The sequence below is a fragment of the Populus alba genome, chromosome 3 (genome assembly GCF_005239225.2).
Source record: "Populus alba chromosome 3, ASM523922v2, whole genome shotgun sequence".
NCBI lineage: Eukaryota > Viridiplantae > Streptophyta > Magnoliopsida > Malpighiales > Salicaceae > Populus > Populus alba.
The window spans coordinates 324790-351102 of record NC_133286.1 but is presented as its reverse complement, the minus strand read 5'-3'; the positions used below and the strand labels follow the sequence as shown (position 1 = coordinate 351102).

Below are 26313 nucleotides of genomic sequence, written 5' to 3'. Positions count from 1 at the left end.
GAAGCAGTTACTTCTATAGTAAAACAAATCCTTGAGAATAATTATTTATATCAATGGTGAAGTTTTTTCAATTTTATTCTTAATTTATTTTTATAATTATCTAGATGTTGAGGTAATTTTCCCTCTGGATCACTCAAAGGTAATTTTCCATACACTATCCTCTTTATCATCTCAAAATCTTAATCATGCATTTCCTCTTTAGCATCTCTGCTTCTTTATTATGGTTGACGCTGAATATGGATTCAAAGGAAAAGCACAAAAGCTGCAAATGAAAAGAAAAAACACAGAGAAAAATGCATGTGCTGCTCATGTGCACAATATCCTAACAAAGCTTGACAAATAACCCTAATTTATTGTTTTATTCACTATCAAAAATGATTTTATTAATATAACAATCGAAATATTCCCACATTACTTACCTTTTTTCCCTCTATATATTGGTTCATGGTGTAGTCTTTCACCACACCATCTTTTGAAAGTCCATAAACCCTACTTCACTATCCTCCAAGAAACCAAAAACCAAAAAAGATGACCCAAGCCGGCCAGTACACTTCCATGTCCAAGAAAAACAAGAGGCTTGTCCTTGCTATTTTTGCTTCTTTCTTACTAGTTGCCGCTATAATTGCCATTGCCATTGGCGTGAATTCTCACAAAAACTCCACCAAAAATGATGCTGCTCATGCCTTGCTGATGGCCTCATGCAACTCCACAAGGTATCCTGATTTGTGCTACTCAGCAGCTACCAGTTTCCCTGATGATTCCGCGAAATCGGGTGATCCCAAGGCAGTTATTCTGAAAAACATAAACGCAACTATAGATGCTATTAATAGCAAAAAGATCGAAGCGAATAAGATCCTATCCACCAAAAATCCTACAAAAAAACAAAAGACCGCTCTCGAGGATTGTACGAAGAATTACGACAGCAGTCTTGCCGATCTAGACAAGGTTTGGGGAGAGCTCAATCGCAACCCCAACAATAAAAAACTTCAACAAACAATCATATGCTGATGAGCTCACAACTAAAGTGAGTGCTTGTAAATCAAATGAAGACTCGTGTTTCGATGGTTTCTCTCATTCAACGATATCTAGGAAATTAAGGGATATTTTTCTTGGTTCCAGTGAAGATAATGCTGGAAAGATGTGTAGTAATACATTGTCATTGATCAAGGGGTTGATCGAAGACGCTCAAGCCATTGCCAATAGGCTCAAGACCACAAGCAGGAAGCTCAAGGAGGAGGACGACAGCGATGAAGGGTGGCCGGAGTGGTTGTCGGTAACGGACAGACGGCTGTTCCAATCATCATTGCTGACTCCAGACGTGGTGGTGGCAGCTGATGGCAGTGGGAAGTACAGGACAGTGTCAGCTGCAGTTGCTGATGCACCTAAGCACAGCGCTAAGAGGTATATTATCAAAATCAAGGCAGGTGTCTACAGGGAAAATGTGGAAGTTCCAAGTGAGAAAACCAACATCATGTTTCTTGGAGATGGAAGGAAAAAAACTATCATCACATCAAGTAGGAATGTGGTTGATGGCGGCACAACCTACCATTCTGCCACTGTTGGTATGTCCATTCATTTTATTTTATTTTTCCTAATTATTTTCTATGCAAGACTCTAATGGGACATCTTGATGAACCTCGCAGCCGTGGTGGGTAAAGGATTCCTAGCCAGAGACATAACCTTCCAAAACACAGCCGGCGCCTCCAAGTACCAAGCCGTGGCACTACGAGTTGAGTCTGACTTTGCAGCGTTCTACAAATGTGGCATGGTGGCCTACCAAAACACCCTCCATGTCCACTCAAACCGTCAGTTCTTCACAAACTGCTACATAGCAGGCACGGTTGATTTCATTTTCGGCAATTCTGCAGCTGTTTTCCAAGATTGTGACATCCGTGCTCGCCGTCCCAATCCAGGACAAACAATCACAATAACTGCCCAAGGGAGGAGTGATCCTAATCAAAACACTGGCATTGTAATTCAGAAGTCTAGAATCGGTGCTACTCCTGATCTACAGCATGCCAGGAGTAATTTCTCTGCGTATCTTGGTAGACCCTGGAAGGAGTATTCGAGGACTGTTATCATGCAATCATCCATAAGTGATGTGATAAGCCCGGCCGGATGGCGTGAGTGGAAGGGCAGATTCGCACTTAACACATTACATTTTGCAGAGTACGAAAACAGTGGGGCCGGTGCCGGAACCGCAGGAAGGGTTCCCTGGAAAGGATACAAGGTGATCACCGATGCAACTGAGGCTCAAGCTTTTACTGCTCGCAACTTCATCACTGGTAGTAGCTGGTTGAAATCCACTACCTTCCCATTCTCTCTTGGTCTCTGAACTGGGTTTTATCCATAGTATCCCTACCCACTTCTACCTTACCTAGTATGAGTGGATTGAGTGTCTCGAGTAGCTCTGGTGCTTCTTGTTTTTTGTTTGTTTTTTTTTTTTTTTTACAAGTTTTGGTTCATCCCTTTGGAATGTTGCAATCTCCTCTCCCTGTGGGGAGCTTGTGTTTTTGGTCCTAGACTGGACTCTTACTTATGAAATAAAGAGTGTTTCAAATTAATTTGCTTGTTATTGTTGCTTAAATTAATTTCTCTATTTACTTTTTGCAATTGATAATGATTATGCCTCATTTCTAATACCAAATATGTTCCTTGTCTAAAGTACTGTCTTCATCCCTTGGATTATTGGATTAAGTATGTTTGGCAACATGTTTGGTATGGCGCCGCAACATACCCATCTTTTTCTAGGATGAAAACCAACCTCCAAAAGATCAACTTATTAAACTTATGAAAGTATAAGGATTACCTATACAAGTTTTACATGAGGTTTTTTACATACACAAGTGATCTTTCAATATTAAATCTTATTCATTAACAATTGAATACTATCAAATTTTTCACATTTTGCTCCAAAATTAACCCAGCTTGTAAAAAAGTTAGGTTGCGTTTGAAAAAAAGTTTCAAATTCTATTCAAAGAATCATGACTATAGTATTGAGAACAAACATGATTTGACAAGGTAGACATACTCTATGTTATAGTGTCTTGATGCAAACCTCATGATCATGCGATCATACAACCCACAATCAAGATTAAAATCTAATCCCAGAAAGCTAAAAAATGTTTGATAGGAGTGTGACACAATGAAAACTTATCCTAATGCATCGACACTAGTGGAATTGTATCGAATGACGCCATCTATCTAGTTGATCTTTAGTAAGTTCGTTTTAATTCTTTCAAGAACCAAAGGATGCAATAATCACTTTTACACGTTAAGTTGAGAAAAATTCAGAATTATTATTGATCAAAAGGTGTGGAAACTAAGGTTTACAAGAGTTTAAGTACTTCTGAGAAATTAACCCTGATTGATCTACCTTTGTGGGCTGAATTGACCTACTTACAAAACTAACCCAAAACCAATGCTATTAAGCCCAAACCTTGATTCAAACAAGTATTGGATTTTAGTTGAAAACAAAATATTAATTAAGCCCAAGCAAGCCTTGGGTTGTAGCTTATGTAAAAGAAATAAAGTTTATAAGTTTGATTCTTATAATGCCGTGAGTAGAGAAGAAGAAAAGAAAATATTGCAGGTCTGATACAAGGCTTATTTATAGCCTACAATGCTGCCCAATAATCATAGAGATTAAAGGAGAAGTCGTCGCCCAAGTAGTTTCTTAGATAGAAGAGAATTTTAATTGCAGTCTTGTATTTGTCCTTCTTTTGGAAGAAAACTAGTTGTTGTCCTTAACCTTCCTTGTAGGATTAAAAAACTCCTCAAAATAAACTGACCAATCTATCATTAAATACCAATAGCTTTGCAGCCTATTAAAAATCCTTGTAGAACTAGAAAATTCCCAAAACAAACTACCACATCCTTGTAGGAAAATGATCATTTCCAAATAGAAAGTTCACAAATCAAAAGGAAGTAAATAACAAAACTCATTTAGCATGTTTTAACCTATATCATAAGGCCTTTGAAAACTCTGATTGACTTGAAATTTTTCTCTAACATAGAAAACAATTTCCGGGAAATTCTAGGTACAATTTCTACCCAATCCAACAATCGGATTGAGAATTATGATTATTGTCATAAAACTTTATAGTATGCACAATTACACTAGAATCTGAATTTTCTTGTTCAACCCCTCCTTGAAACGTATCATCCCCTCTCTCTTTAAGATGACTCCTCCTTGATTCACCTATATGTATGATGGATGTTTCATAAGCCTTTTGTTTAAGCATTTTAGAGCTATTTTGATTGCAAACAGATGCCTCCAACTTTGTAAAGTTCATCAAACTTTCTATGATGTTAAGGAAAAACAATGTTTCTTAAACACAACGTGGTACTTGGTTTCGGAGACTATATAAATAGCTAGGTCCCTTTGGATTGCAAGCCATTGAGAACCTTTTCTCCATTGATGGAGCTGAATCTCGAGAAGCATTTGGTGGAAGTAGTGGCCACATCCATCACTAGAAAGCTCATAAAAGACTCCACAAAGCTATGTTTTGATCGCATGAGATATGCATACATGATCGTGAAACTTGTAGAGTGGGATGCAGCTCTCTAAAAGAAGAAGAAACCACTCATTTGAGAAGTCTAGAAGGGCATTAGCTAGAAGACGCTTCTCAACATCAATTGTTGACATGTATCCCCATTTCACCCCTTAACAAAGGAAAAAGCCCTAAAGTTACAAAGCTCATAGAGATATTTAATTATAACCCAAGATGGATATTTTCATTACACAAACACGCACTCCTTGCTTTATATCTGCTTTCCATGGAAGGGAGAGTCTTTAGATGCCTTGATCCTGTACTTTGGATATTCAAGCCAATAACAATCAAAGAAATGCATCCAACGAAACAATATCTAACTCTTTGTAAGCCATAAAGAAATCCAAGTCAAATCTTTCTTGATCTTACTTGAGTTTGTAACTTGAAAACATGATATGAAGTTGATACTTCATAAACAAAAAGAAATGCCACAAAAATAAATGAGTAAATAATAATCTACAAATTATGATTATAAGATTAGAGTTTAAAGAATATAGGTTTGTAGTAATATGATTTTGTTGTATGTGATCTATGATGATGATGCAAAGAAAATGGAAAAAATTAAAAAGTGCTAATAAAAAAAAAGTAAACAAATATAAAAAAGAATTAATGCTCGGCAAGCAACAATGAATAATAATGTCACCTACTGATAAGACAAAATAGTTAGAGAATTTTAATATAAAAGGGTTAGCAATAAATAATTAAACCAAATCACAATATTTAATTATTCAAAATCCTTACTTTCGCTTAATAAAAAGGGTTAGCAATAAATAATGAAGCCAAACTAAGTAAATAAAACCTTAATTAATATAATGTTCAAAATAAGGATTTAGAAGTTAATTAGATAGTAATTTTAAAATAGGATCTATTTATATGCCATATATATTCTTAGATTTTTTTTTCTTGTCATAGTTTTTTTAATATTATTTATTATTATATATAGTGAATTAAAATTTGATTTCAAGAAAAAAAAGGAAAGAAAAACAATGCTTTTATTTGGTTTAACATATACACACAAGCCAAGTGTTTAAATCTTATGGGGTTGTTTTACGCTACCAAGTAACATATATTATTGATGTTTCCTGATCCAGTCCCTATTTTTTTATTCCTCGAACGAAATCAAAAAATGTCCTAAGAAAATAGTCTTTAATTAACCCAACAAATTCTTGAAACATTAAATGTGGTCCCTCGAATCAAACCTGCAAACTCAGGTCAAGATCCTTCTTGCAACAGTATTCTCTACTTTCACGTTTAGATATTCAAACGAGAATATCTTTAACTTCTGATATCAAAATCAAGTGATTCAAAAGTCTAAATTCATCTAAGCATCTAAAACTACAACTTTGATGAAGGATTCGAAGTCAGAAAAAATCATTTTAAAGAACAGAATTTTGCAGCAATCTGGTTATTAAAAGGGGGTCTCCTGATTTAATTCAGAAACTGACAATGCCGAGCCTCCCAATATGACTGAGCGTATGACCTAAAAACAATGACCAATAAAATTGTGATAGAAGCAGAGTCTTTAATGCAAAACTCGGGTAAGAATCCTTCTCATGACAGAATTCTCTACTTTTATGTTAGATATTCAAATGAGAATATCATGAGCTTTTGATATCGAAATCAAGCAATTCAAAAGCCCAAATTAATCTACGTATACAAGACTACAATTTTGATGAAGGATCCAAAGTGGGATAAATTTATTTTGTAGAACAGAATCTGGCTGCAATCTGATTGGTCAAAAAGGATTTCATGATCTAATTCAAGAAACTGACAATGTCGAGCATCCAAATCTAATTGAGAGTCTTCCACAAGAACAGTGAGCCGTAGGACCCAATAAAGATGTAGGTCAATCCTTCAACATGTCATGAGTGACAGAATATAGCTAAGATGGTCATATATTGTATGAAACCAAGTCAGAATCAGAGCTTAATGTTGCACGTGTGCGGCGTCGCGACGATCGTCCACCCTATCTTGGAAAATGTAATGGTATCCCTAGCAAATGTGGTGAGACAAGTAATTCTTGTCTCTTATCAGTAAGATATGGACTAGGAGTCGTTACTTAGAATTTTGGTTACTAGGAACCCTAACTGGTCTTAAAGATCAGGTACGCAGATTAGTTGCGTAAAGGAAAGGTATTAGCACCTCAACTATGCCCTACCTAAGGTAGACTGCATTGTTTGAATGTATGATAAAATCTAATGTCTTGTTGTGTTTTCTAATTGTTGGTATGTCTAAGGTTCAATAAAAGCCCTCCTTAATAAGGAGGTTATTATCTTAATGGGGTAGAACCTAACCGTTCTAGCGTCCAAAAATAATAATTTAATATCTAGAATACGTATTGCATGTAATGTCGTACCACAGATACTAAAAGACAAACAAAATAAAAATTTTGTTTTTTTTGCAATTTTGGTCAATGTTCTCTTGATTTTAATAAACGAATTATTAAAGCCAAAATGCATGCCAAAACATTTTTTTCTAGTGTATAACAAACACAATATGATTTTTTTAGCTTTGAGACACTAGGCCGTATGCACAAAAATATGTTTTTCTTTTTAAATTTTTTTTGTATTTTGGAAGTTTTTGATGAAAATCGGGTATTTTAATACCGGATTCGTAATTTTTTCAAAATGACATATAAAAAGACTGATATTAAGCAAAATTTAGTCTAAAAACATGGGAAAATTTACAATTTTTAAAAGGATTTTTTTTTATTTGGGCTCGTCCCGGCCCAAACATTTTGGACTAGGGCGGGTCTGTCGGGCCATTTAAATAGTGGGCCTCTCCACTGTTCACATGCAACGTGGATAGTGAAGGAGAAGATGCAGAAGAGGAAGAAGAAAGGGAAAGGGAAGACAGCTTACCTGTGGTGGCTCACAGTCCTTCTAGCAACTGTGGTGGTGGCAACGACACTTCTCGGGGTGGTTGGGGCACGGTGGCGCGCTGCTTCTCCTTCTTCCTCTGTGCAGAGGCGAGATCCTCTGCTTTTTTCTTCTTCTTTACTTCCTTTGCTCGACGAGCTGTTGCTGATTGTGGCGATGGAGAGGAGGCACAACGGTGGCACTACTAAGCTGGAGGCGGTCGTTTTCTCCCTCTACCCCTCTCGATTTTGTTTTTTCTTCTTCTCTCTCTCTCTCTCCTCTATTTTTCCTTCTCTTCTCTGCTTCTTCTCTTTTCCTCTCTTTATTTTTTTTTAACTTTCTTTCTTCGTTTCCTCCCCTCTATCTCCTACTTCGTCCTCTATCTTCTCTTCTCTCTTTTGTCTCCTTTTTTTTCCTGCTTGTGCTCCCCTGTTCTTATAGGCAAAAAATAGGGGAGAAAGTGGACAGGGCGGCCACTGTGCTGCCGCCCCTCCAACATATGGAAAATGTGGGCAAATGGGTCCTTGGTCGACGTCTTTTTTATGCTTTTAAGAGAAAGAGAAGTTGGTGAAAATAGGGGAACGCAACTTCCTTCCCCTATTTCTCTACATGTCCAGGGGAAGAAGAAAGTCTGTAGAGCCGTTCAAAACGGCATCGTTTCGGGTTTTTTTAAAAATATAAACAGTGGATGAAACAACGCTGGTTTGGACAGAACACGCCGTTTCATTTAAAAGGAAAAAGGCGACAAAACGTGTCAGAGTTCACATTGGTCCTCAATGTGTGATTTGTTCAATAGAGTCCTCAATTGCAATTTTTGATTGTAAAAAATCAATTCAATTACATCCTTTGCAAAATTCAAACAATGCCCTTGAAGTTGACCTTCTTTTTCACTTTGGTCCTTGGTCTCGAATTTATTCAATTTAACCCTCAAGTGATCAATAAACTTCTAATTTCTTCAATTTTGCTCCTGATTTGTTTTAATTGCAACCCCTCTATTTACGCTCGATTTTCATTTTGGTCCTTGCTTTCATATTTCTTTAATTAAGTCCCTAATTGCCCATCAAACATCAATATTTAAGCAATTAAGCCCATAATTTGACCAAATTAACTCTCAAAAATTATATTTTGACCCTAAAACTTTAATTTCTTCCAATTAAAGGCCAAATTAACTCCAAAATCAATTTTCATTGCAATCAAACCCTCCATAAATTCAATTAAACCTTTAATTAAATTAAATTTGGTCCATAAACATCTGATTTTAGACTTTTCTTCCCCAAATTGAATTTTTCTTTATCAACAAGGCTCTCACCAGTCAACAAAATACTGTCAAATTTCAATCTTAGTATTTTTAAACCTCCCCAATCAATTTTTGATCATTTTCTAAGCGTTTTGGCATCCTCTTTTCACTGTTATTATTTTTTGGGTTTTTTCGAACATATATTTTTATTTGTATTTTCTCCTTTTTGTGCGGGGACCCAAAAATGGGTTACAACACCTAAGTTGGAACAAAAAAAATTATGCGAATGAATTTAGCATTATCAAGACTTGTAATTAGTCTAAGCAACCTGATGATTTTGGCAGCAAAAGGGGAGGATAAAGAGGGCAGAAAACAACTTAAATAAGGTTCGAAAAACATTTGTTTCTTCTTTGCTTTTGTCAATTCCTTAACAATCATGAAATAAACTCCTTTATTTGGTTCAAGAGAGGTATAACCATCTCCAGCATGTGGGGCCCAAAAATGTGTAACTACAAGTGTCAAATGTGTGCGGTGGCATGGCGATCGTTCACCCTAAAGGAAAAACATGGAATGGTATATTCCTGGCAAATGTGTAGAGAGGCAAGGAATTCTTGTCTCTTATCAGGAAAATATAGACTGGGAGTCGCCACATAGTATTTTGGTCATTAGAAACCCTAACTGGTCTAAGGGATCGGATACGGAGACTGGTTGCGTAAAGGGAAGGTATTAGCACCCCAACAACGCCCTACCTAAGGTAAGATGCATTGTTTTGTTTGATAAAATCTAAAGTCGTGTTGTGGTTTCTAATTGTCGGTTCGTTTATGGTTTAAGAAAAGCCCTCCTCTGTAAAGAGATCCTTATCTTATCGGGTGTCGCACGTGTGCGGCGGCGCGACGATCGTCCACCCCCAACCCTTCATGAGGGTGTGGTATGTTGTCTATTTGGCATGGAAAATATGGTGAGACAAGGAGTTCTTTGTCTCTAAGGTAAAAAATTGACAGGGAGTCGCCACCTAGTATTCTGGTTACTAGGAACCCTTACTGGTCTTTAGAGATCAGGTACGGAGACTGGTTGCGTAAAGGGAAGGTGTTAGCACCCCAACTATGCCCTACTTAAGGTAGGCTGCATTGTTTTGTCTAATAAAATCTAAGTCATGTTGTGGTTTCCTATTGTCCAAAATATGCATTACATGTAATGTCATACCCCGGGTTCTATTGTTCAAACAAAAAGAATTAAATATCTGGAATACGCATTACGTGTAATGTCATACCCCAGGTTCTATTGCCAAAAAAAAAAAAAGCATTAAATATCCGGAATATGCATTACGTGTAAAGTCATACCCCGGATACTAAGAGACAAACAAAGTAAAATTTTTGTTGTTTTTGAAATATTGGTCAATATTCTCTTGACTTTAATAAACTGGTTATTAAAGCCAAAATGCATGCTAAAATATTTTTTTTGGTGTATGAAAAATACAATATGAATTTTTTAGCTTTGAGACACTTGGCCGTATGCACAAAAACAATTTTTTCTCTTTTTTTCAATTTTTTTGTATTTTTGGAAGTTTTTTTTTTTTACGAAAACCGGGTATTTAAAAATCAGATTTTTGTATTTTTAACAACATAAAAAAACAACCACCAAATATTAATCAAAATGACATAAAAATTACATGGAAAAATAAAATGCTGAAAAAAAATATTTTTTTTTGAAATGGGCCGAATCAGGCCCAAATATATGGGCTGGGCCGAACCTGGCCCAAAGAATGGGTTAGCTACTGTGCACATAGTAACCGGGGTTACTGTGTGCACAGTAACCAATGAATTAATCTGCAGGTTACTGTGCACATGCACAGTAACCGTGAATTAATTAGCGAGTTACTGTGCACAGCACAGTAACTCGCTAATTAATCTTCATCTGCTGCAGAACGTAAACGTTCTGAATGCAGATGAAGCTCAACCAAAAAAAACGACGGGCAAGGCTACCTGGAGCGGTGGTGATGTTGGCAGCAACTGATGTGGCAGGGGTGACGGCGGCGGAACTGGCTGTTCGCGGTGGCCAGCGGTGCTGTTTTCCTCTCTCTCTCTGTCTCTCTCTCTGCTTCTTCTTCTTCTTCTTCGCTCTCTCTCCCTTCTCTTCTACTTTCTTCTCTCTGTCTCTCCCTTCTCTTCTCCTCCTCTTTCTTTGCTCTCCCTTCTCTTCTCCCCCTTTTTATAGAGCCCGTGAGCATGTTTTTTTTCATTGTGGAGCCAAGGAACGGGTCATGCGGCGGCTGGTCGGGCGCGGCTGTCCAGGCGTGCCTACCTCAGTTTCGGCGGTGCGGTAGGTGGTCGGCCAATGTCTTCGGTCGGTGGGCTAGAGGGACCGGCGGTCGGTGGGCTTGAGGGACCGGCGTCATTAAATATGCATTCTTTTTCCTTCTTTGCTGCTGTGTGTTCGGCGGGGAAGAAAGGGGAACAGTGTCGTTCAAAACGGCACTGTTTTGAGCTTTCTTTGATTTTTTTTTTTGTATTTATTATTTTTTTTATGGGGACCCAAAAATGGGTTACAACAGTTGCCCCCCTCTTTACAATGCTTACGGAGCAAAGATTTGTGCATAGTAAGTGTTGTAAAGAAAAAATAACATTGGTCTTCCGAAACTGGTCGTCTCAAAATTTGATTAACCTAAAACTTCAACCGGACCCAAAGTCCTGTGTATGGTTGGGCTAAACTGAGATTCCTTTCGCCAATCCCCTTTAACCCGAAAAAAAGGAAAGAATGTGAAGTGTGGTCTCATTGTAATGGGTGACCTACCCAGATATAAAACATGGAGAATTGGTCGCATTGTAATGGGTGACCTATACAGAAAAAATGTTGGTGAGGGCTCAAAGGCGCACTCAAAAGGAGGTAGGGTTACAAAACACTCTACCTGACTGGTGGTGGCTCAAAGGCACACTTGGAATGAGTTGAGGGCTCAAAGGCACAATTAAAAGGAGGTAGGGTTAGAAAACGCACTACCTAAGGGATGAGGGCTCAAAGGCACACTCAAAATAGAAGTAAGGGCTCAAAGGCGCACTCAAAAAGAGGTAGGGTTAGAAAACGCACTACCAAAGGGATGAGGGCTCTAAAGCGCACTCAAAATGGAGGTGAGGGCTCAAAGGCGCACTCAAACGGAAGGTAGGTAGGGGTTAGAAAACGCACTACCAAAGGGATGAGGGCTCAAAGGCGCACTCAAAATGGAGGTGAGGGCTCAAGGCGCACTCAAAAGGAGGTAGGGTTAGAAAAACGCACTACCCAAGGGATGAGGGCTCAAAGGCGCACTCAAAATGGAGGTGAGGGCTCAAAGGCGCACTCAAACGGAGGTCAGGGGTTTAGAAAAACGCACTACCAAAGGGATGAGGGCTCAAAGGCGCACTCAAAGGAGGTGAGGGCTCAAAGGCGCACTCAAAAGGAGGTAGGGTTAGAAAACGCACTACCAAAGGGATGAGGGCTCAAAGGCGCACTCAACATGGAGGTGGAGGTCAAAAGGCGCACTCAGAATGGAGGTAGGGTTAGAAAAACGCACTACCCAAGAAGGGGATGAGGGCTCAAAGGCGCACTCAAAAGGAGTAGGGTTAGAAAACGCACTACCAAAGGGATGAGGGCTCAAAGGCGCACTCAAAATGGAGGTGAGGGCTCGAAGGCGCACTCAAAAGGAGGTAGGGTTAGAAAATGCATACCAAAGGGATGAGGGCTCAAAGGCGCACTCAAAATGGAGGAGAGGGCTCAAAGGCGCACTCAGAAATGGAGGTAAGGGCTTGAAGGGCACTCAAAAGGAGGTGAGGGTTTAGAAAAACGCACTACCAAAGGGAATGAGGGCTCAAAAGGCGCACTCAAAATGGAGGAGAGGGCTCAAAGGCGCACTCAGAATGGAGGTAAGGGCTCAAAGGCGCACTCAAAAGGAAGGTAGGGTTAGAAAACGCACTACTCAAAGGGATGAGGGCTCCAAAGGCGCACTCAAAATGGAGGTGAGGGCTCAAAGGCGCACTCAAAAGAGGGTTAGAAACGCACTACCCAAGGGATGAGGGCTCAAAAGGCGCAAAGGCTCAAAGGGATCAAAGGAGGAGAGGGCTCAAGGCGCACTCAAAAGGAGGTAGGGTTAGAAAAACGCACTACCAAGGGAAAGGGCACTCAAAATGAGGCTCAAGGCGCAAAAGGACACGCACTGAGGATGGTGAGGGCTCAAAGGCGCACTCAAAAGGAGGTAGGGTTAGAAAACGCACTACCAAAGGGATGAGGGGCACTCAAAGGCCACACTCAATATGGAGGTGAGGGCTCAAAGGCGCACTCAAAGGAGGTAGGGTTAGAAAACGCACTACCAAAGGGATGAGGGCTCAAAGGCGCACTTAAAATGGAGGGAGAGGGCTCAAAGGCGCACTCAGAATGGAGGTAAGGGCTCGAATAGGCGCACTCAAAAGGAGGTAGGGTTAGAAAACGCACTACCAAAAGGTGAGGGCTCAAAGGCGCACTCAAAATGGAGGAGAGGGCTCAAAGGCGCACTCAGAAATGGAGGTGAGGCTCAAAGGCGCACTCAAAAGGAGGTAGGGTTAGAAAACGCACTACAAAAGGGATGAGGGCTCAAAGCGCACTCAAAATGGAGGTGAGGGCTCAAAGGCGCACTCAAAAGGAGGTAGGGTTTAGAAAAACGCACTACCCAAGGATGAGGGCTCAAAGGCGCACTCAACATGGAGGTTGAGGTCTCAAAGGCGCACTCAAAAGGAGGTAGGGTTAGAAAACGCACTACCAAAGGGATGAGGGCTCAAAGGCGCACTCAATATGGAGTGAGGGCTCAAAAGGCGCACTCAAAAGGAGCTAGGGTTTAGAAAACGCACTACCAAAGGATGAGGTTGAAGCAATGATTGTCAATGTTTGAAAAGCAAAATGCATTATGATTGATATGCATGTATTACTTACCTGAGAAATATAGGCCCCATTTCTTCATGGTGTCTTTGTTTTCTCTTTAAAAGTTGTTAGAGTGTTGGTAGTAAACTTCGATGGCTTTTCCACTTTTGCTTACTCGGGTTAACATATTGTGTGATCTTGACCTCTGGGAAGGGTTTGATGTCATCATACATCTTTTGTCCTTCACCCCAACAAGTAGAGTTACCAATTTTGCCCGTCATTTTCCTTAGAAAGGAATCATGGAGCCAGCCTACCATGTGTTTTTGATTGCCCCCCAGCTTGATCATGCCCCCCCAAGTGTTCAACTTGGGTTTAGTTTTTGGGGTGAGGATATGTGAAAGTAAGTTTGGGTTTTTTTTTTGTACAATGAAATGTTTTCATGCAAAATTTTTGGAACTTCAAAGTTATGCCACTCACAAAAATGATTTTTGATATTGGTTCAAAATAAACTTGTTCTCAAAAATTCAAGTGATTCCTATGGACAGGTTTCTTGACGTGATGAAAGCTTTTTTGCTTTTGTTTAAAGATGAAGGTGACATCTGGTTTGGTCACAAAAGGTTTAAATGTCAATTTGAGGGTTATTTGAGAACCGAATTGATTCAAAGCATTTATTTTCTTTGCAATGAATATATGATTTGACTCGCACGAGAAAGCACTGCATATCGATCCAGATTGCTTGTCTTTGATCAGAAAAGGGCTTTATCAGGCACGTAATGTAGGCTTTAGTTATTAGTTACAAAGAAAGGATATGTTTGCAGGCTCAAAAGGTGTTTAAGGGACTTTTAAGACTAAGGATCACAAGTGCTTATATCCCAAACTCTTTTGTTCATACATTTTTGGACCTTAGAATTGATTTGTAAAATGGTCCACGGTGCCCCCCAGTGTTGGGCTTTGGGGCTCTTTCTCTTTGTTTTTGTTTTCTTCATTTGATTTTGAGCATCATGGCATTGGCCTTGTAATTTTTGCTCAAAATTTTTGGATCCTTTGGGATTTTTCTTCATGCCCCTAGCTTTTGTATGGGCACCTTTGATGATTGAGAATTTTCTTTTATGCCCCCAGTATTGTTTGGGCACTTTCATTGTTTTGAAGACTTTTTCATGCCCCCAAGAGTTATTTGGGCACTTTCAATCATTATGGATTTTTTTGCACTTGCCCCCCCAGTGTAGGGGTGTGATCCTAGCCAGGGTTATTTTTTCAAGAAAATGTATTAGGCTCAAAAGGGGACTGCAAATGATATATTTCAGCCTTGTGAAAGGATTATCAAAGATGGCCTTTCTTCATCTCAAATGCATGCATTTAGGATCGGTAAGCCTTGCTTTCATGCGAGTATGCAATGTGATTTCTCATTATTCATGCAAATAAAAACCCAGCTTTTGGAATCACTTCATGTTTTTTTTTTTTTTTTTTTCTAGGTGTATGGTTACCTCTCTAAGGAATCACCTGAATTTCCAGAACTTGTTTATTTTCGGACAAACGTCAACATGATTTCTGTTTTTGTACTAAACTTTGAATTCCCAAAAATCATCACATGCGATCATACATAGTTTTGGAAGAAAAGGAAAATGCACCACAAGATTTTAGGCGCGATGGTTTCATGCTTAAAGGTTATGCTCAATGTGTTATTTGCATGAAACAACAAAAATGAAGGCATGTGATGAACACAACAAAACACATGATTTTATTAACAAGAAAGGCTTAGTGGACAAGGAAAGTCTTGTGGAAATTTTTTAGCCAAATGACCAACAAAAACTAGAATAGGTTGAAACAAAAAATCAAGTTTTTGGAGGCATGATCAAACTGAGGTAGTTATTTTGGCAGAGAAAGAACAGGCTCCATTCTGCAACGGTGATGCAATTCCCCTTTAAATTGTGTTGAGGCTCTTGATCATGTGGGCCCTCAATTTCTTCAGGTTGAGTCTTTGTTGGGGCTTGAACAAAAATGATAGGTCAATTGGAAGGACCTTCACCAGAGGCATTTCTCCATATATGCTCGAGTAAGCTAGAGGTGAGTCAAGCTTTTGTTCAAAGACTCTAACTCTTCGTGCAAATAGGCATCACGTTGAGCACGCTCTTCATCTTCCATGTTTCTTGCTCAAAGTCGGGTGTTGTACATTTTTTTGGGGACCTATATTTCAATCTGACATGTATGCATGTTAAATGTATGAACATGTAATCTATATGACAAACTCGCCCTTCGAGGGGTGACATATAGTCGCAACTCTTGTATGATGAAACAAGAATCTTGATTCTTGCACAAACTCTACAATGAAAATTTTCTGAGCGACGGTCATTGTGTCACCCAAAAGTCTGGAGTTCAAGATGCTTCAAGAAGGGCTTGCTCGGATGCAAAACAATGTATACGGAGCATACATCCTAAAGGCTGGTTCTAATCTTTTTAAGTGAGACAAAAGGTAGGTTTACTATTTGGTCTCTAAAAAAGGGACTCTCGTTGTCCAGTGATCGCCCTCGTGGAGGCAATATGGGGCTTGTAGGCAATGAGATGGTACGTGTACCAACATTACCAGTCTAAGCACTCAACGAAGAAGTTGGGGTTTACACAAACTTAAACCTTGACTAAAAGTCGTAAGGTAAGCTGCTAGTCCCCCTCCTAACCAGAAGCTTGTGTGTGTTTTTTAAAAAAAGTAACTATGTGATGCATGAGATAAATATGTACAGAAATTAAAACGGCTCAACTAAATATGAACAAATATATAGAAAATGCCCATATTTAAAATAAAACAAGCAAACCACAACAATAAAACACAATTATCAGACAAAAACAAAGCTTAGTCCACAAAGTCTCCAGTGGAGTCGCCATTCTGTCGCACGTTGCGGCGGCGCGACGATCGTCCACCCCCAACCCTTCATGAGGGTGTGGTATGTTGTCTATTTGGCATGGAAAATATGGTGAGACAAGGAGTTCTTTGTCTCTAAGGTAAAAAAATGGACAGGGAGTCGCCACCTTAGTATTCTGGTTACTAGGAACCCTTACTGGTCTTTTAGAGATCAGGTACGGGAGACTGGTTGCGTAAAGGGAAGGTGTTAGCACCCCAACTACGCCCTACCTAAGGTAGGCTGCATTGTTTTGTCTAATAAAATCTAAGTCATGTTGTGGTTTCCTATTGTCCAAAATATGCATTACATGTAATGTCATACCCCGGTTCTATTGTTCAAACAAAAAAATTAAATATCTGGAATACGCATTACGTGTAATGTCATAACCCCAGGTTCTATTGGCATTAAATATCCGGAATATGCATTACGTGTAAAGTCATTACCCCGGATACTAAGAGACAAACAAAGTAAAATTTTGTTGTTTTTGAAAATTTGCCAATATTCTTGACTTTAATAACTGGTTATTAAAGCCAAAATGCATGCTAAAATATTTTTTTGGTGTATGAAAATACAATATGAATTTTTTAGCTTTGAGACACTTGGCCGTATGCACAAAAACATTTTTTTCTCTTTTTTTCAATTTTTTTGTATTTTGGAAGTTTTTTTTTTTTTTGACGTTTAAAACCGGGGTATTTAAAAATCAGATTTTTGTATTTTTAACAAGCATAAAAAAAACCACCAATATTAATCAAAATGACATAAAAATTACATGGAAAATAAAATGCTGAAAAAAAACATATTTTTTTTTTTGGAAATGGGCCGATTCAAGGCCAAATATATGGGAGGACTGGGCCGAACCTGGCCAAATGAATGGGTTTAGCTACTGTGGCACTAAGTAACGGGTACAACGGTGCACAGTAACCAGAGAAGTTAATCTGCAGGTTACTGTGGCACATGCACAGATACACTACTCGCTAATTGAATCTGTCATCTGCTGCAGAACGTAAACGTTCTGCATGCAGATGAAGCTCAACCAAAAAAAACGACGGGGCAAGGCTACCTGGAGCGGTGGTGATGTTGGCAGCAACTGAATGTGGCAGGGGTGGACGCGCGGCGGAACTGGTGTTGCGGTGGCGAGGACGCGGTGCTGTTTTCATTCGTTCTCTCCTTGTTTTACTCTCTTCTCTGCTTCTTCACTTCTTAATTCGCTTCTCTTTCCTTCTCTTCTGACTTATTCTTCTCTCTGTCTCTCCCTTTATCTCTTCTCCTTCCTCTTTGCTTTGGTTCCCTCTCTTCTCCCCCTTTTTATAGAGCCAGTGAAGATGTTTTTTTTCATTGTTTGGGCCATAGAACGGGTCCAATGCGGCGGCTCGGTCGGGCGCGGCTGTGCCAGCGCGTGCCTACCTCAAGTTTCGGCGGTGCGGTATGGTGGTTGCTCGGCCAAGTGGGTTTTCTTTTTTTCGGGTTCCCCGGTTTTTGGGCTAGAGGGACCGGCGTCGGTGGCTTGAGGGAACCGGGCGTCATAGTAGCAATATGCATGTCTTTTTTTCCTTCTTATGCTGCTGGTGTTGTTACAGGCGGGGGAAGAAAGGGGAACAGTGTGTTCAAAACCGGCACTGTTTTGAGCTTTCTTCTGGATTTTTTTTTTTTGTATTTATTATTTTTTTTTTATGGGGACAAAAATGGGTTAGCAAACAAAGGGTGAATGAATGTTTGGATGAAATTATAATGGGTCTTTTGGAAGATACTTAAAAAGTATAAGAAGATTTTTTATTAGTTTTTAATATATTTTATGTATAATCTGACGAGTTTGAACTTTGAACTTTGAAGGTCTTGATACTTTTTCGATTCAGAATTTGTTTATTTATAATCTGATCACAGGAGGCTGGTCTAGCGCGGACTTTACTTGGGTCAGGCAACGGCAGTGGGCACTGCTGTTCTGGAAGGTGACCCACCCAGTTTGATTGCGAGCCCTTTCAAAGTCAGCAGATAAAGACTTCACTGGTGCAAGCTTCCATTACTCCCCTCACTTCATTGGCCCAAGTCTCCGTTAATTAGCACCCTGGTTGAACAATTCCCTTGTCTTGATCCTCCCAAATCAATGCTCGGTCCTTGGTCTTCTTTTCCTTAAATTTTAGAGCATGCCCCCTACGATACTAGACATATTTATTATCCTCCCAACCTCCATGATGTTCAAGTTTCCTCCAAGAACAAGGCGGGCATGCAGCAACCACCAATGGCTGTGGGAGGAGCAAGCAGTACAGGTCCAACCCCATACCGCTCTTTGCAAGACACCCCCACCTGGGCTCTGGCAACCGTTTGCTTCGTCTTCATCTTCACCGGCATATTCATTGAGTACTTGATCCACCTCCTTAGCCACGTAAGTCAACTCTTAGATGCCACCACCAACAAAGCACTAGAAAATCATGTGATTTCAAGTTCAAGAACCTCCTTGACCATTAATTGTACTGTTGCAGTGGCTGAAAAAAAGCAGAAAGACTGCTTGTATGAGGCTTTGGAGAAGCTCAAATCAGGTGAGCCAGCTTATGATAGCTAGAACAGTTAAATATATATTCTCCATATAATTGATGGGCCTGGTTAGGGACTGACGACGATTCTGTTTGCTGGTGGTCACAGTTTTTGCTTCCATGGTGCTGGGTTCATGTCACTCATTTTGACAGTAACTCAAAGATCATCATCAAAAATCTGCATATTGACAAGGTTGCAAACAGGATGCTACCATGGCCGTCAAACCATAACCAAAACCACCAAAGCAACACAGGAAAGGCATCTTGGCAGCTGAATCCGGCTCAGATTATTGTGGCTCAAGGGTTTGCACGCACATCCCATCTTCAGGGATTTCTTGTTTGCGCGGTGCACACCGCACACAAACAACAGAACACTAACTAATCCGTAGATTAAATGTTTCAGGGAATGACATCTCTCTATTATCACAAAGCGGGGTCAATCAGCTCAATATATTCATCTGTGTGATCGCAATCAATGCAAATACTCCACACCGTTTCTTACTATGGCCTTGGAAGGGCAAAGGTAACATTAACATTAGCCTTTGTACTGCATTCATACTCTTTCAGACTTTAAATGGAACCAGCTGATAATTCTTGGATTATAGTTACTGCGACATAACTTTTTTTCTCGTTATACTGATATATAAAAATCTCTTCTCTTGTGTTAAAAATTAATTTGGAAAAGATATTCACGGGCAGACAACTAGTAATAATATAACTGATATATATATATATATATATATATATATATATATATTGTCAAATAGAAAAGACTTGAAAACCTCCAAGCAAGTCATGGCCATGCAAAAGAAGATAATGGAATCTGTGGACACCTCGAGCTTGTTTGACCTGGCCTTTATGTTCTTTAATTTGAAGGGGTTTGGATATTGATGGTCTAGGCTTGTTTTGTGTATACTGTATACTATATATTTTGGACCAGAACTTGCCAAGTTGCCGTGAAGTTGGCCCCAGACTTGGGGGAGTACTGCCCTTGACTTCCTGTACTCCATGCGTTGTCTGGAAAAAAAAAAGCAATCTATTTCTACTTAATTAGTCCTCCCTGATCTGTTGAAATGTATAATTAATGCTAATCAAGCATGATCCACTTTTCATGAAGGTTTTGCTTCCCTAATTATTTTTCACCATTATTGACCGATTGATTACTTGATTAATCAACAGATTAGGAGTTGGAAAGCTTGGGAGCGAGAGACTCAAACAGTGGAAATACCAAGCTGCCAATGGTATTAATCAAATTATTGTTTTGCCTCTTAGCTCGATGTTTTTCTCTCTTTAAAATAAAAACAATACACAGCCCGACAACAATTTAATTTTGTGTGTGATTCAAAGCAAAACTTTCAAGAGTGTATATATATATTAAAGAACTCTAAAACGTGTGGGATATTCATTCTAGCAGGGTTTTGCTTTTTTTTTTTTGAGTAATTTTTCTTTCTGTAACATATTTTTTCTGTTTTTTTTTTGGAGCATTATTTTTCATGCTTTTGTTTCTTCTTCATTTTTTTTATATATATATTTTTTTTTTACCCAAAATTGACTTCTTCTTTTTTTTTTAATTTTTTTCAAAAATTATCTTTGCTAATTTTTTTAAATATTGAGCTGGCTGAAAATTTAACTATGTATCTTTTTTCTTTAAAACATTGTGGATTGCTATAATATACTCATATATTGATTTTTTTTAAATGGTCTTTGTAGATTTTTTTTTTTTATATATATTGAGTTGGTTGAGAACTTAGCTTTATAGTTTTTTTTTTTTTTAAATAATATGGATTGCTACAGTGTTTTTCCTATATAGTTTTGTTTTACTGTAGTGTTTCCCACATATTTTTTTTTAAAAATTATTTTTATCGAATTTATTTTTTCAATATTGAGCTGGCTGATAATCTAGCTTTAGCTTTCCCCACATGTTTTTTTTTTGTTTTTTTATTCTTTTTCTTTTTTTCCACAATTGTCATTTTTTACATATTTTTTTTTTCAGAATTATTTTTGTTGATTTTACTTTTTTTGCTATTGAGTTGGTTGAAATTTTAGTTTTTTGGTTTTTTCTTTAAAACACTTTAGCTTTCCTAGCGTGTTTTTTTTCTTGCTTTTGTTTCCATTTTTTTACATGTTTTTTTTTTTTTCATTTCTTTTACCCAAAATTGACTTCCTTTTTTTTTTTTTTAAAAAAAAAATAGTCTTTGTCAGTTCTTTTTTTATATATTGAGCTGGTTGAGAACTTAGCTTTTTTTTTTTTAAAAAAAAAACACTATGGATTGCTACAGTGTTTCCCTTACATGATTTTTGTTTGTCTACAGTGTTTCCCCAACTATTTTTTTTTTTAAATTATCTTTGTCAAATTTATTTTTTCAATATTGAATTGGTTGAGAATTTAGCTTTAACTTTAGCTTTCCCCACGTTTTTTTTTCCATTTTTTTAAATTTTTCCCAAAATTGTCTTTCTTCTTTATATTTTCATTTTTTTTTCATGATTTTTTTTTTTGATTTTATTTTTTTTACTATTGGGCTTTATTGATAATTTAGTTTTTAATTTTTTTCTTTAAAACACTAGATTGCTGTAGTATTTCTCTACATGATTTTTTATTAAATAATTTTTTTTTTTCAGAATTATCTTTGTCGATTTTATTTTTTCCATATTAAGCTGATTGAGAATTTAGGCTTTATAGTTATTTAAAATAATGTAGATTACTACAGTGTTTTCCCACATGATTTTTGACTTGCTATATTGTTTCCCCACATATTTTTTTTATCGATATTTTTTTTCCAAAATATGTTTTTGTCAAATTTATTATTTTTCATACTAAACCAGTTAATAATTTAGCTTTTTTTTCTAAAACATCGTTGATTGCTACATTGTTTTCCCATATGCTTTTTTTTCTTATGTTTTTTTTTTTTAAATTGTCTTTGTCGTTTTTATTGTTTTTGATATTGAGCTGGTTAAAAATTACAACTGTAGATTTTCTCATGAAACACTATAGATTGTTATAGTGTTTCCCTTGATGTTTTTTTTCCTTTTCGTTTTTTTTTTTATATTTGTCAAAATTATCTTTATTGATTTTTTTTTAATATTGAGCTGGTTGAGAATTATAGTTGTATATTTCCTCACAAAACACTATAGATTACTACCGTATTTTCTTAAATAAGTTTTAATATTTTAATTATTATATTATAATTATTAATTATAATATTATTATATTGTGTTATATTATATTGTATTATATAACTATTTTTTTCTTTTTTTTTTCTCTTTTTAATTTTTTTTAATGAATTTTTTTTGTTTGGTTTAGTTTGTTAATGTTAATTTTTTTTTTATTTAGTTATCAGATTTTCATGATATGGATCTCGGGTTTGATGGGTTGGCCTGATTTGACAAGTTATTTTTTTCATTTAATTTAGTTTGTTAAAGTTAATTTTCTTTCTATTTAATTATCAAACTTTCATATTTTCATGACATGTGTCCTGGGCTTGACGGGTTAACTTGGTTTGATGGGTTAACCCAGTTAATTCTGAGTAAATCCATCATTTGTTTTTCTATTTAGTTATCAAACTTTCATGATGTGAATTCCAGGTTTTACGGGATAACCTGGTTTAAAGAGTTAGCCCAATTAATTCAATTTTTTTTCTTTTTCTTTATTAGTTTTTTCCTTTATGTTGATTTTTTTTCTTTGTTTTTTTTAATTAATCTATTTAATTATCACACTTTTATGACACGACCTTTATAGCTAGACCCACATCCAATATTCTTGGGTCCGGTATTGCAGTCAGGCTCACTTAAACTTGGGTCATGCAAATTTAATTTTATTATTAATATTATAAATATTACTCTTAGGTCAGGCGTTGCAACCAAACCCAAGATTCTTAGATATAGCTTTGCAGAAAAAACCTAAGATTTTTAAATTTTTATTTGTTTTAATATTTTTTATGCAAAAAAAATAACCCGCAGCATCGCGCGCGGGTCAAATATGTAGTATATATGAAAGTGCGCGCACATGTCCTCTAATTAATCTTAAAGTTGACTTTAGTTTAATACTGATTGAAAAAAATAATCAAAGCTATAATATTTAATATATTATTAACATTTCTTTTGTTTCTTTTATTGTAGATGCTCATCGCTTTCGATACACAAGGCAAACGACATTTGCACGTAGACACATGGGTTTCTTTACAGCAACATCAGCCCAACTCTGGATTGTAATTAAGCACCAATTAATCATTTTCTTTTTTTTGATCGCATCGTCATTATATTTAATTACAGCCATAGTATATATATGTATTTCTCGATCGTAGGTTAAAATAACATTTAACTGCTTGGTTGTATTCAATTACAGAAATGCTTTTTCCGTCAATTCTTCAGTTCAGTGGCAAAAGTTGACTATCTAACCCTGCGCCATGGATTCCTGGCGGTGAGCTTCTCATGCTTTCATCCCACCTAGCTCATGATCACGCCCTTGATTATATATAACCTTATCTTCATCATCATTTTATTATTATTATTACAATCCTTCTTTGTTATTATTGACGAATTGAATTGCATACATACATGTTGTTTTGTTTGTGAGTATGTGTCAATAAAAAATTATTTCAACCCAATAACTTAAGCTATTAGATGAGGTTCCAATATATGATATATATTATTTTCTAACACACTCCTTTAAGTGCAAGTTTTTTGAGCTTAAAAATTTGTACAAATCCATATTTTATTATGCTTAATTTAAAAAAATATCTCAGCTCAATAATTTAAGCTATTAGACGAAATTTCAGGATATTATTTATATTATTTTTTATAAATTTGTTCATTTAGTATGCTTTTCAAAATAAAAATAAGCACAGAAGAATCAAGATTTATACTGATAATTCATTCATGAATAACTATTTGCAGGCTCATTTTCCCAATAACAGTTCCTTCAATTTCCAAAGGTACATACAACGATCGCTGGATGATGATTTCAAAGAAATAGTCGGCATTAGGTACGTTGAAGGATCAATAATTCAAGAAGCCATAAATATATATATACATGGTGATATAGTAATGCGAGCGCCGTTGTGACTGCATGCATCCGTGTTCTTATGTCATAATCTTCTGTTTCTATTGCTTTTTTTCACAGTCCCTGGATGTGGTTTTTAGTCGTCATCTTCATGCTTGTGGATGTCTATGGTAAATTAATGCTAGCTTCTGCTTTTCTCTTAATTTCTTTAATATTAAAAAAAACCTATCATTTCTAAATTAATTAACTTGCATGTGTTTGTGTGTGAACAAAAACAGGTTGGCATGCCTATCTTTGGGTATCATTTATCCCACTGCTAGTACGTTGCTCCTACTATAAATTCAAACTTCTCTTTATACATTCTTATGATCTTTTGTAGTAGAAATAGTTCTTAATTAATTAAATTAAAGGAGTGGTTTTATGTGTTTGCAGATAGTGCTGGTTCTTGGAACCAAACTTGAAGTAGTAGTAGCAGAAATGGCTCTTGAAATCCGTGATCAAAGCAGTGTAATCAAGGGAGCTCCTCTAGTCCGACCAGATAACAGTCTCTTCTGGTTCAGTCATCCAAAATATGTCTTGCCTCTTATACACTTCACTCTATTCATGGTATGTCCATTCATTTTTAATATTTTGTCTGTGTGTGTTTGTATATGCATGATCTTATCGTGTGTTTGGTTACTGTCTCACACGACATAAAAGATATTTCTTTGATTAAATATGTTTATATATGTATTTGTCTCTTCTATCACTATATACTAATCAAAAGTAATGATACAAATCTAAAATCAAGTTCTGTTTATAATCACTGCATTATTAGTGAACTTACTTTCTTTCCTTCCGCACCCTGCAGAACGCGTTCGAGCTCGCATTTTTTGTTTGGGTCACGGTAGTATTCCTCACCACTTCCCTTCCCTTTGTTTTCACTATGAATCCAACTTAATACAACCCTACGTTATGACAAATATCTAATTTCTCTCTCTCTTTTTTCTCAGCTGCAATTTGGGATAAAATCTTGCTACCATGAAAAGGTAGAGATCACCGCTGTTAGGGTTGTATTAGCGTGAGTATAACTTCCCTTCCCTACTATTTTCATTCATCTTGCTGGAAAAAATTGATTCAATCGCGACTATTTTACTTGTCAATGCATAAGGAATTGTTATGTCTTTCCAGGGTGACTGTTCAAATCATGTGTAGCTACATTACTCTTCCTCTGTATGCCCTAGTAACCCAGGTATCCATCCATATCTCTTTCTTTCTTTCTATATATATATATATATATATATATATATAGAATCGCATGGTTAGTCTTGGAAATGCACTAAAACTTAATTTGTATGTAAACAGATGGGGTCACAATTAAAGGGTGCGATCTTGGAAGAGCGAACAGCTAACGCTATCAAGCAATGTACGTGGAGTGAAGAAGAAGATGAAGAAAAAAAGACAAGATGTTTCACTATCTAATTATCACTCTTATTCCCCCCCTGTGTCAACTAGCAACCGAACCATGGATTCCCTCTCAGATAACAGCCATCATCATAGCCAAAGTAATTCTCAAGATGACATCCCTTCTCTTTTAAGAAATCCAACTTTAAGTGATATCACTCCATTTCATGGCCAAATTGAGATGGTTGAAAATGGTGCTCAAGAAATTCCCCAACATGTGGTTCCATCCACTGTGATTGAAATAGCTGGTGTGCCTGATCTAATCAAGAATCAAACATAGATATTTACAATCTAAAAAATTATCCCCCTATATTTGTAAGTTACAAATTCATTGCCCTTGTAATATTTTGATCTATTGATAGATTTGTGAAAAAAAGAGCACATTTACGTCTCTAAACTATCACTTGACTATAGCTTAAGTTCCCAAACAAAATATTTTTGCTATATTATTGGTGTTGGGTTTTCCAAAACGCATATACCACCAAAAAACAATAAATTTCATATCCTCTAACATTAATCCACAAGTCGTCCAAGTATCTATCCTTTAACGTTAATCCACACAAACCACCAGTGAAAAATCTTTTAAACCTTTTTAGAAGAGATGGATTGTTATGCTTTTGAGTGCTAGTTGTTTTCTTTTATGTTTTTTAAGTGTTATGCAACTTAGTTTTTCTACGTATAACATTCTATTTATAGAAAAACCTGAAAACCCTATAAATAACAAAATATCAATTTGCTCCCTGAATAAGATCATATATATTATTTCACGATAATTTCAAAAATTATTCAATCAAAATCCCTACTTGTTTTTTTTTTCTTAAATCTAGAATTGCAATCCCTTATATTAAATACATTCCAGTCCCCAATTTCTAAAACTTATTAACAATCAAGTCACACTTAATTAATCATCATAGTTTTATTTTTTGACCAATGGTTCTTATGTG

At 36.8% G+C, this 26313-nt stretch overlaps 1 protein-coding gene and 1 pseudogene across 1 annotated transcript; both read left to right on the top strand.

Annotated features, from left to right (window-relative positions):
- Positions 1 to 330: 330 nt before the first annotated feature.
- On the top strand, positions 331 to 2570 carry LOC118062387 (pectinesterase-like; annotated as a pseudogene).
- A 4802-nt stretch (positions 2571 to 7372) lies between these two features.
- Positions 7373 to 25701, top strand: LOC118062237 (MLO-like protein 3). Its single transcript, XM_035075976.2, has 16 exons — positions 7373 to 7630; positions 7853 to 7931; positions 18538 to 18779; positions 18877 to 18933; positions 19037 to 19230; positions 20107 to 20168; positions 23044 to 23132; positions 23270 to 23344; positions 23821 to 23909; positions 24047 to 24096; positions 24205 to 24245; positions 24359 to 24532; positions 24777 to 24812; positions 24919 to 24986; positions 25097 to 25157; positions 25271 to 25701. The coding sequence occupies exons 1-16, from the start codon at positions 7373 to 7375 to the stop codon at positions 25385 to 25387; spliced, it is 1692 nt and encodes a 563-aa protein (XP_034931867.1). The 3' UTR covers positions 25388 to 25701.
- Positions 25702 to 26313: the final 612 nt, after the last annotated feature.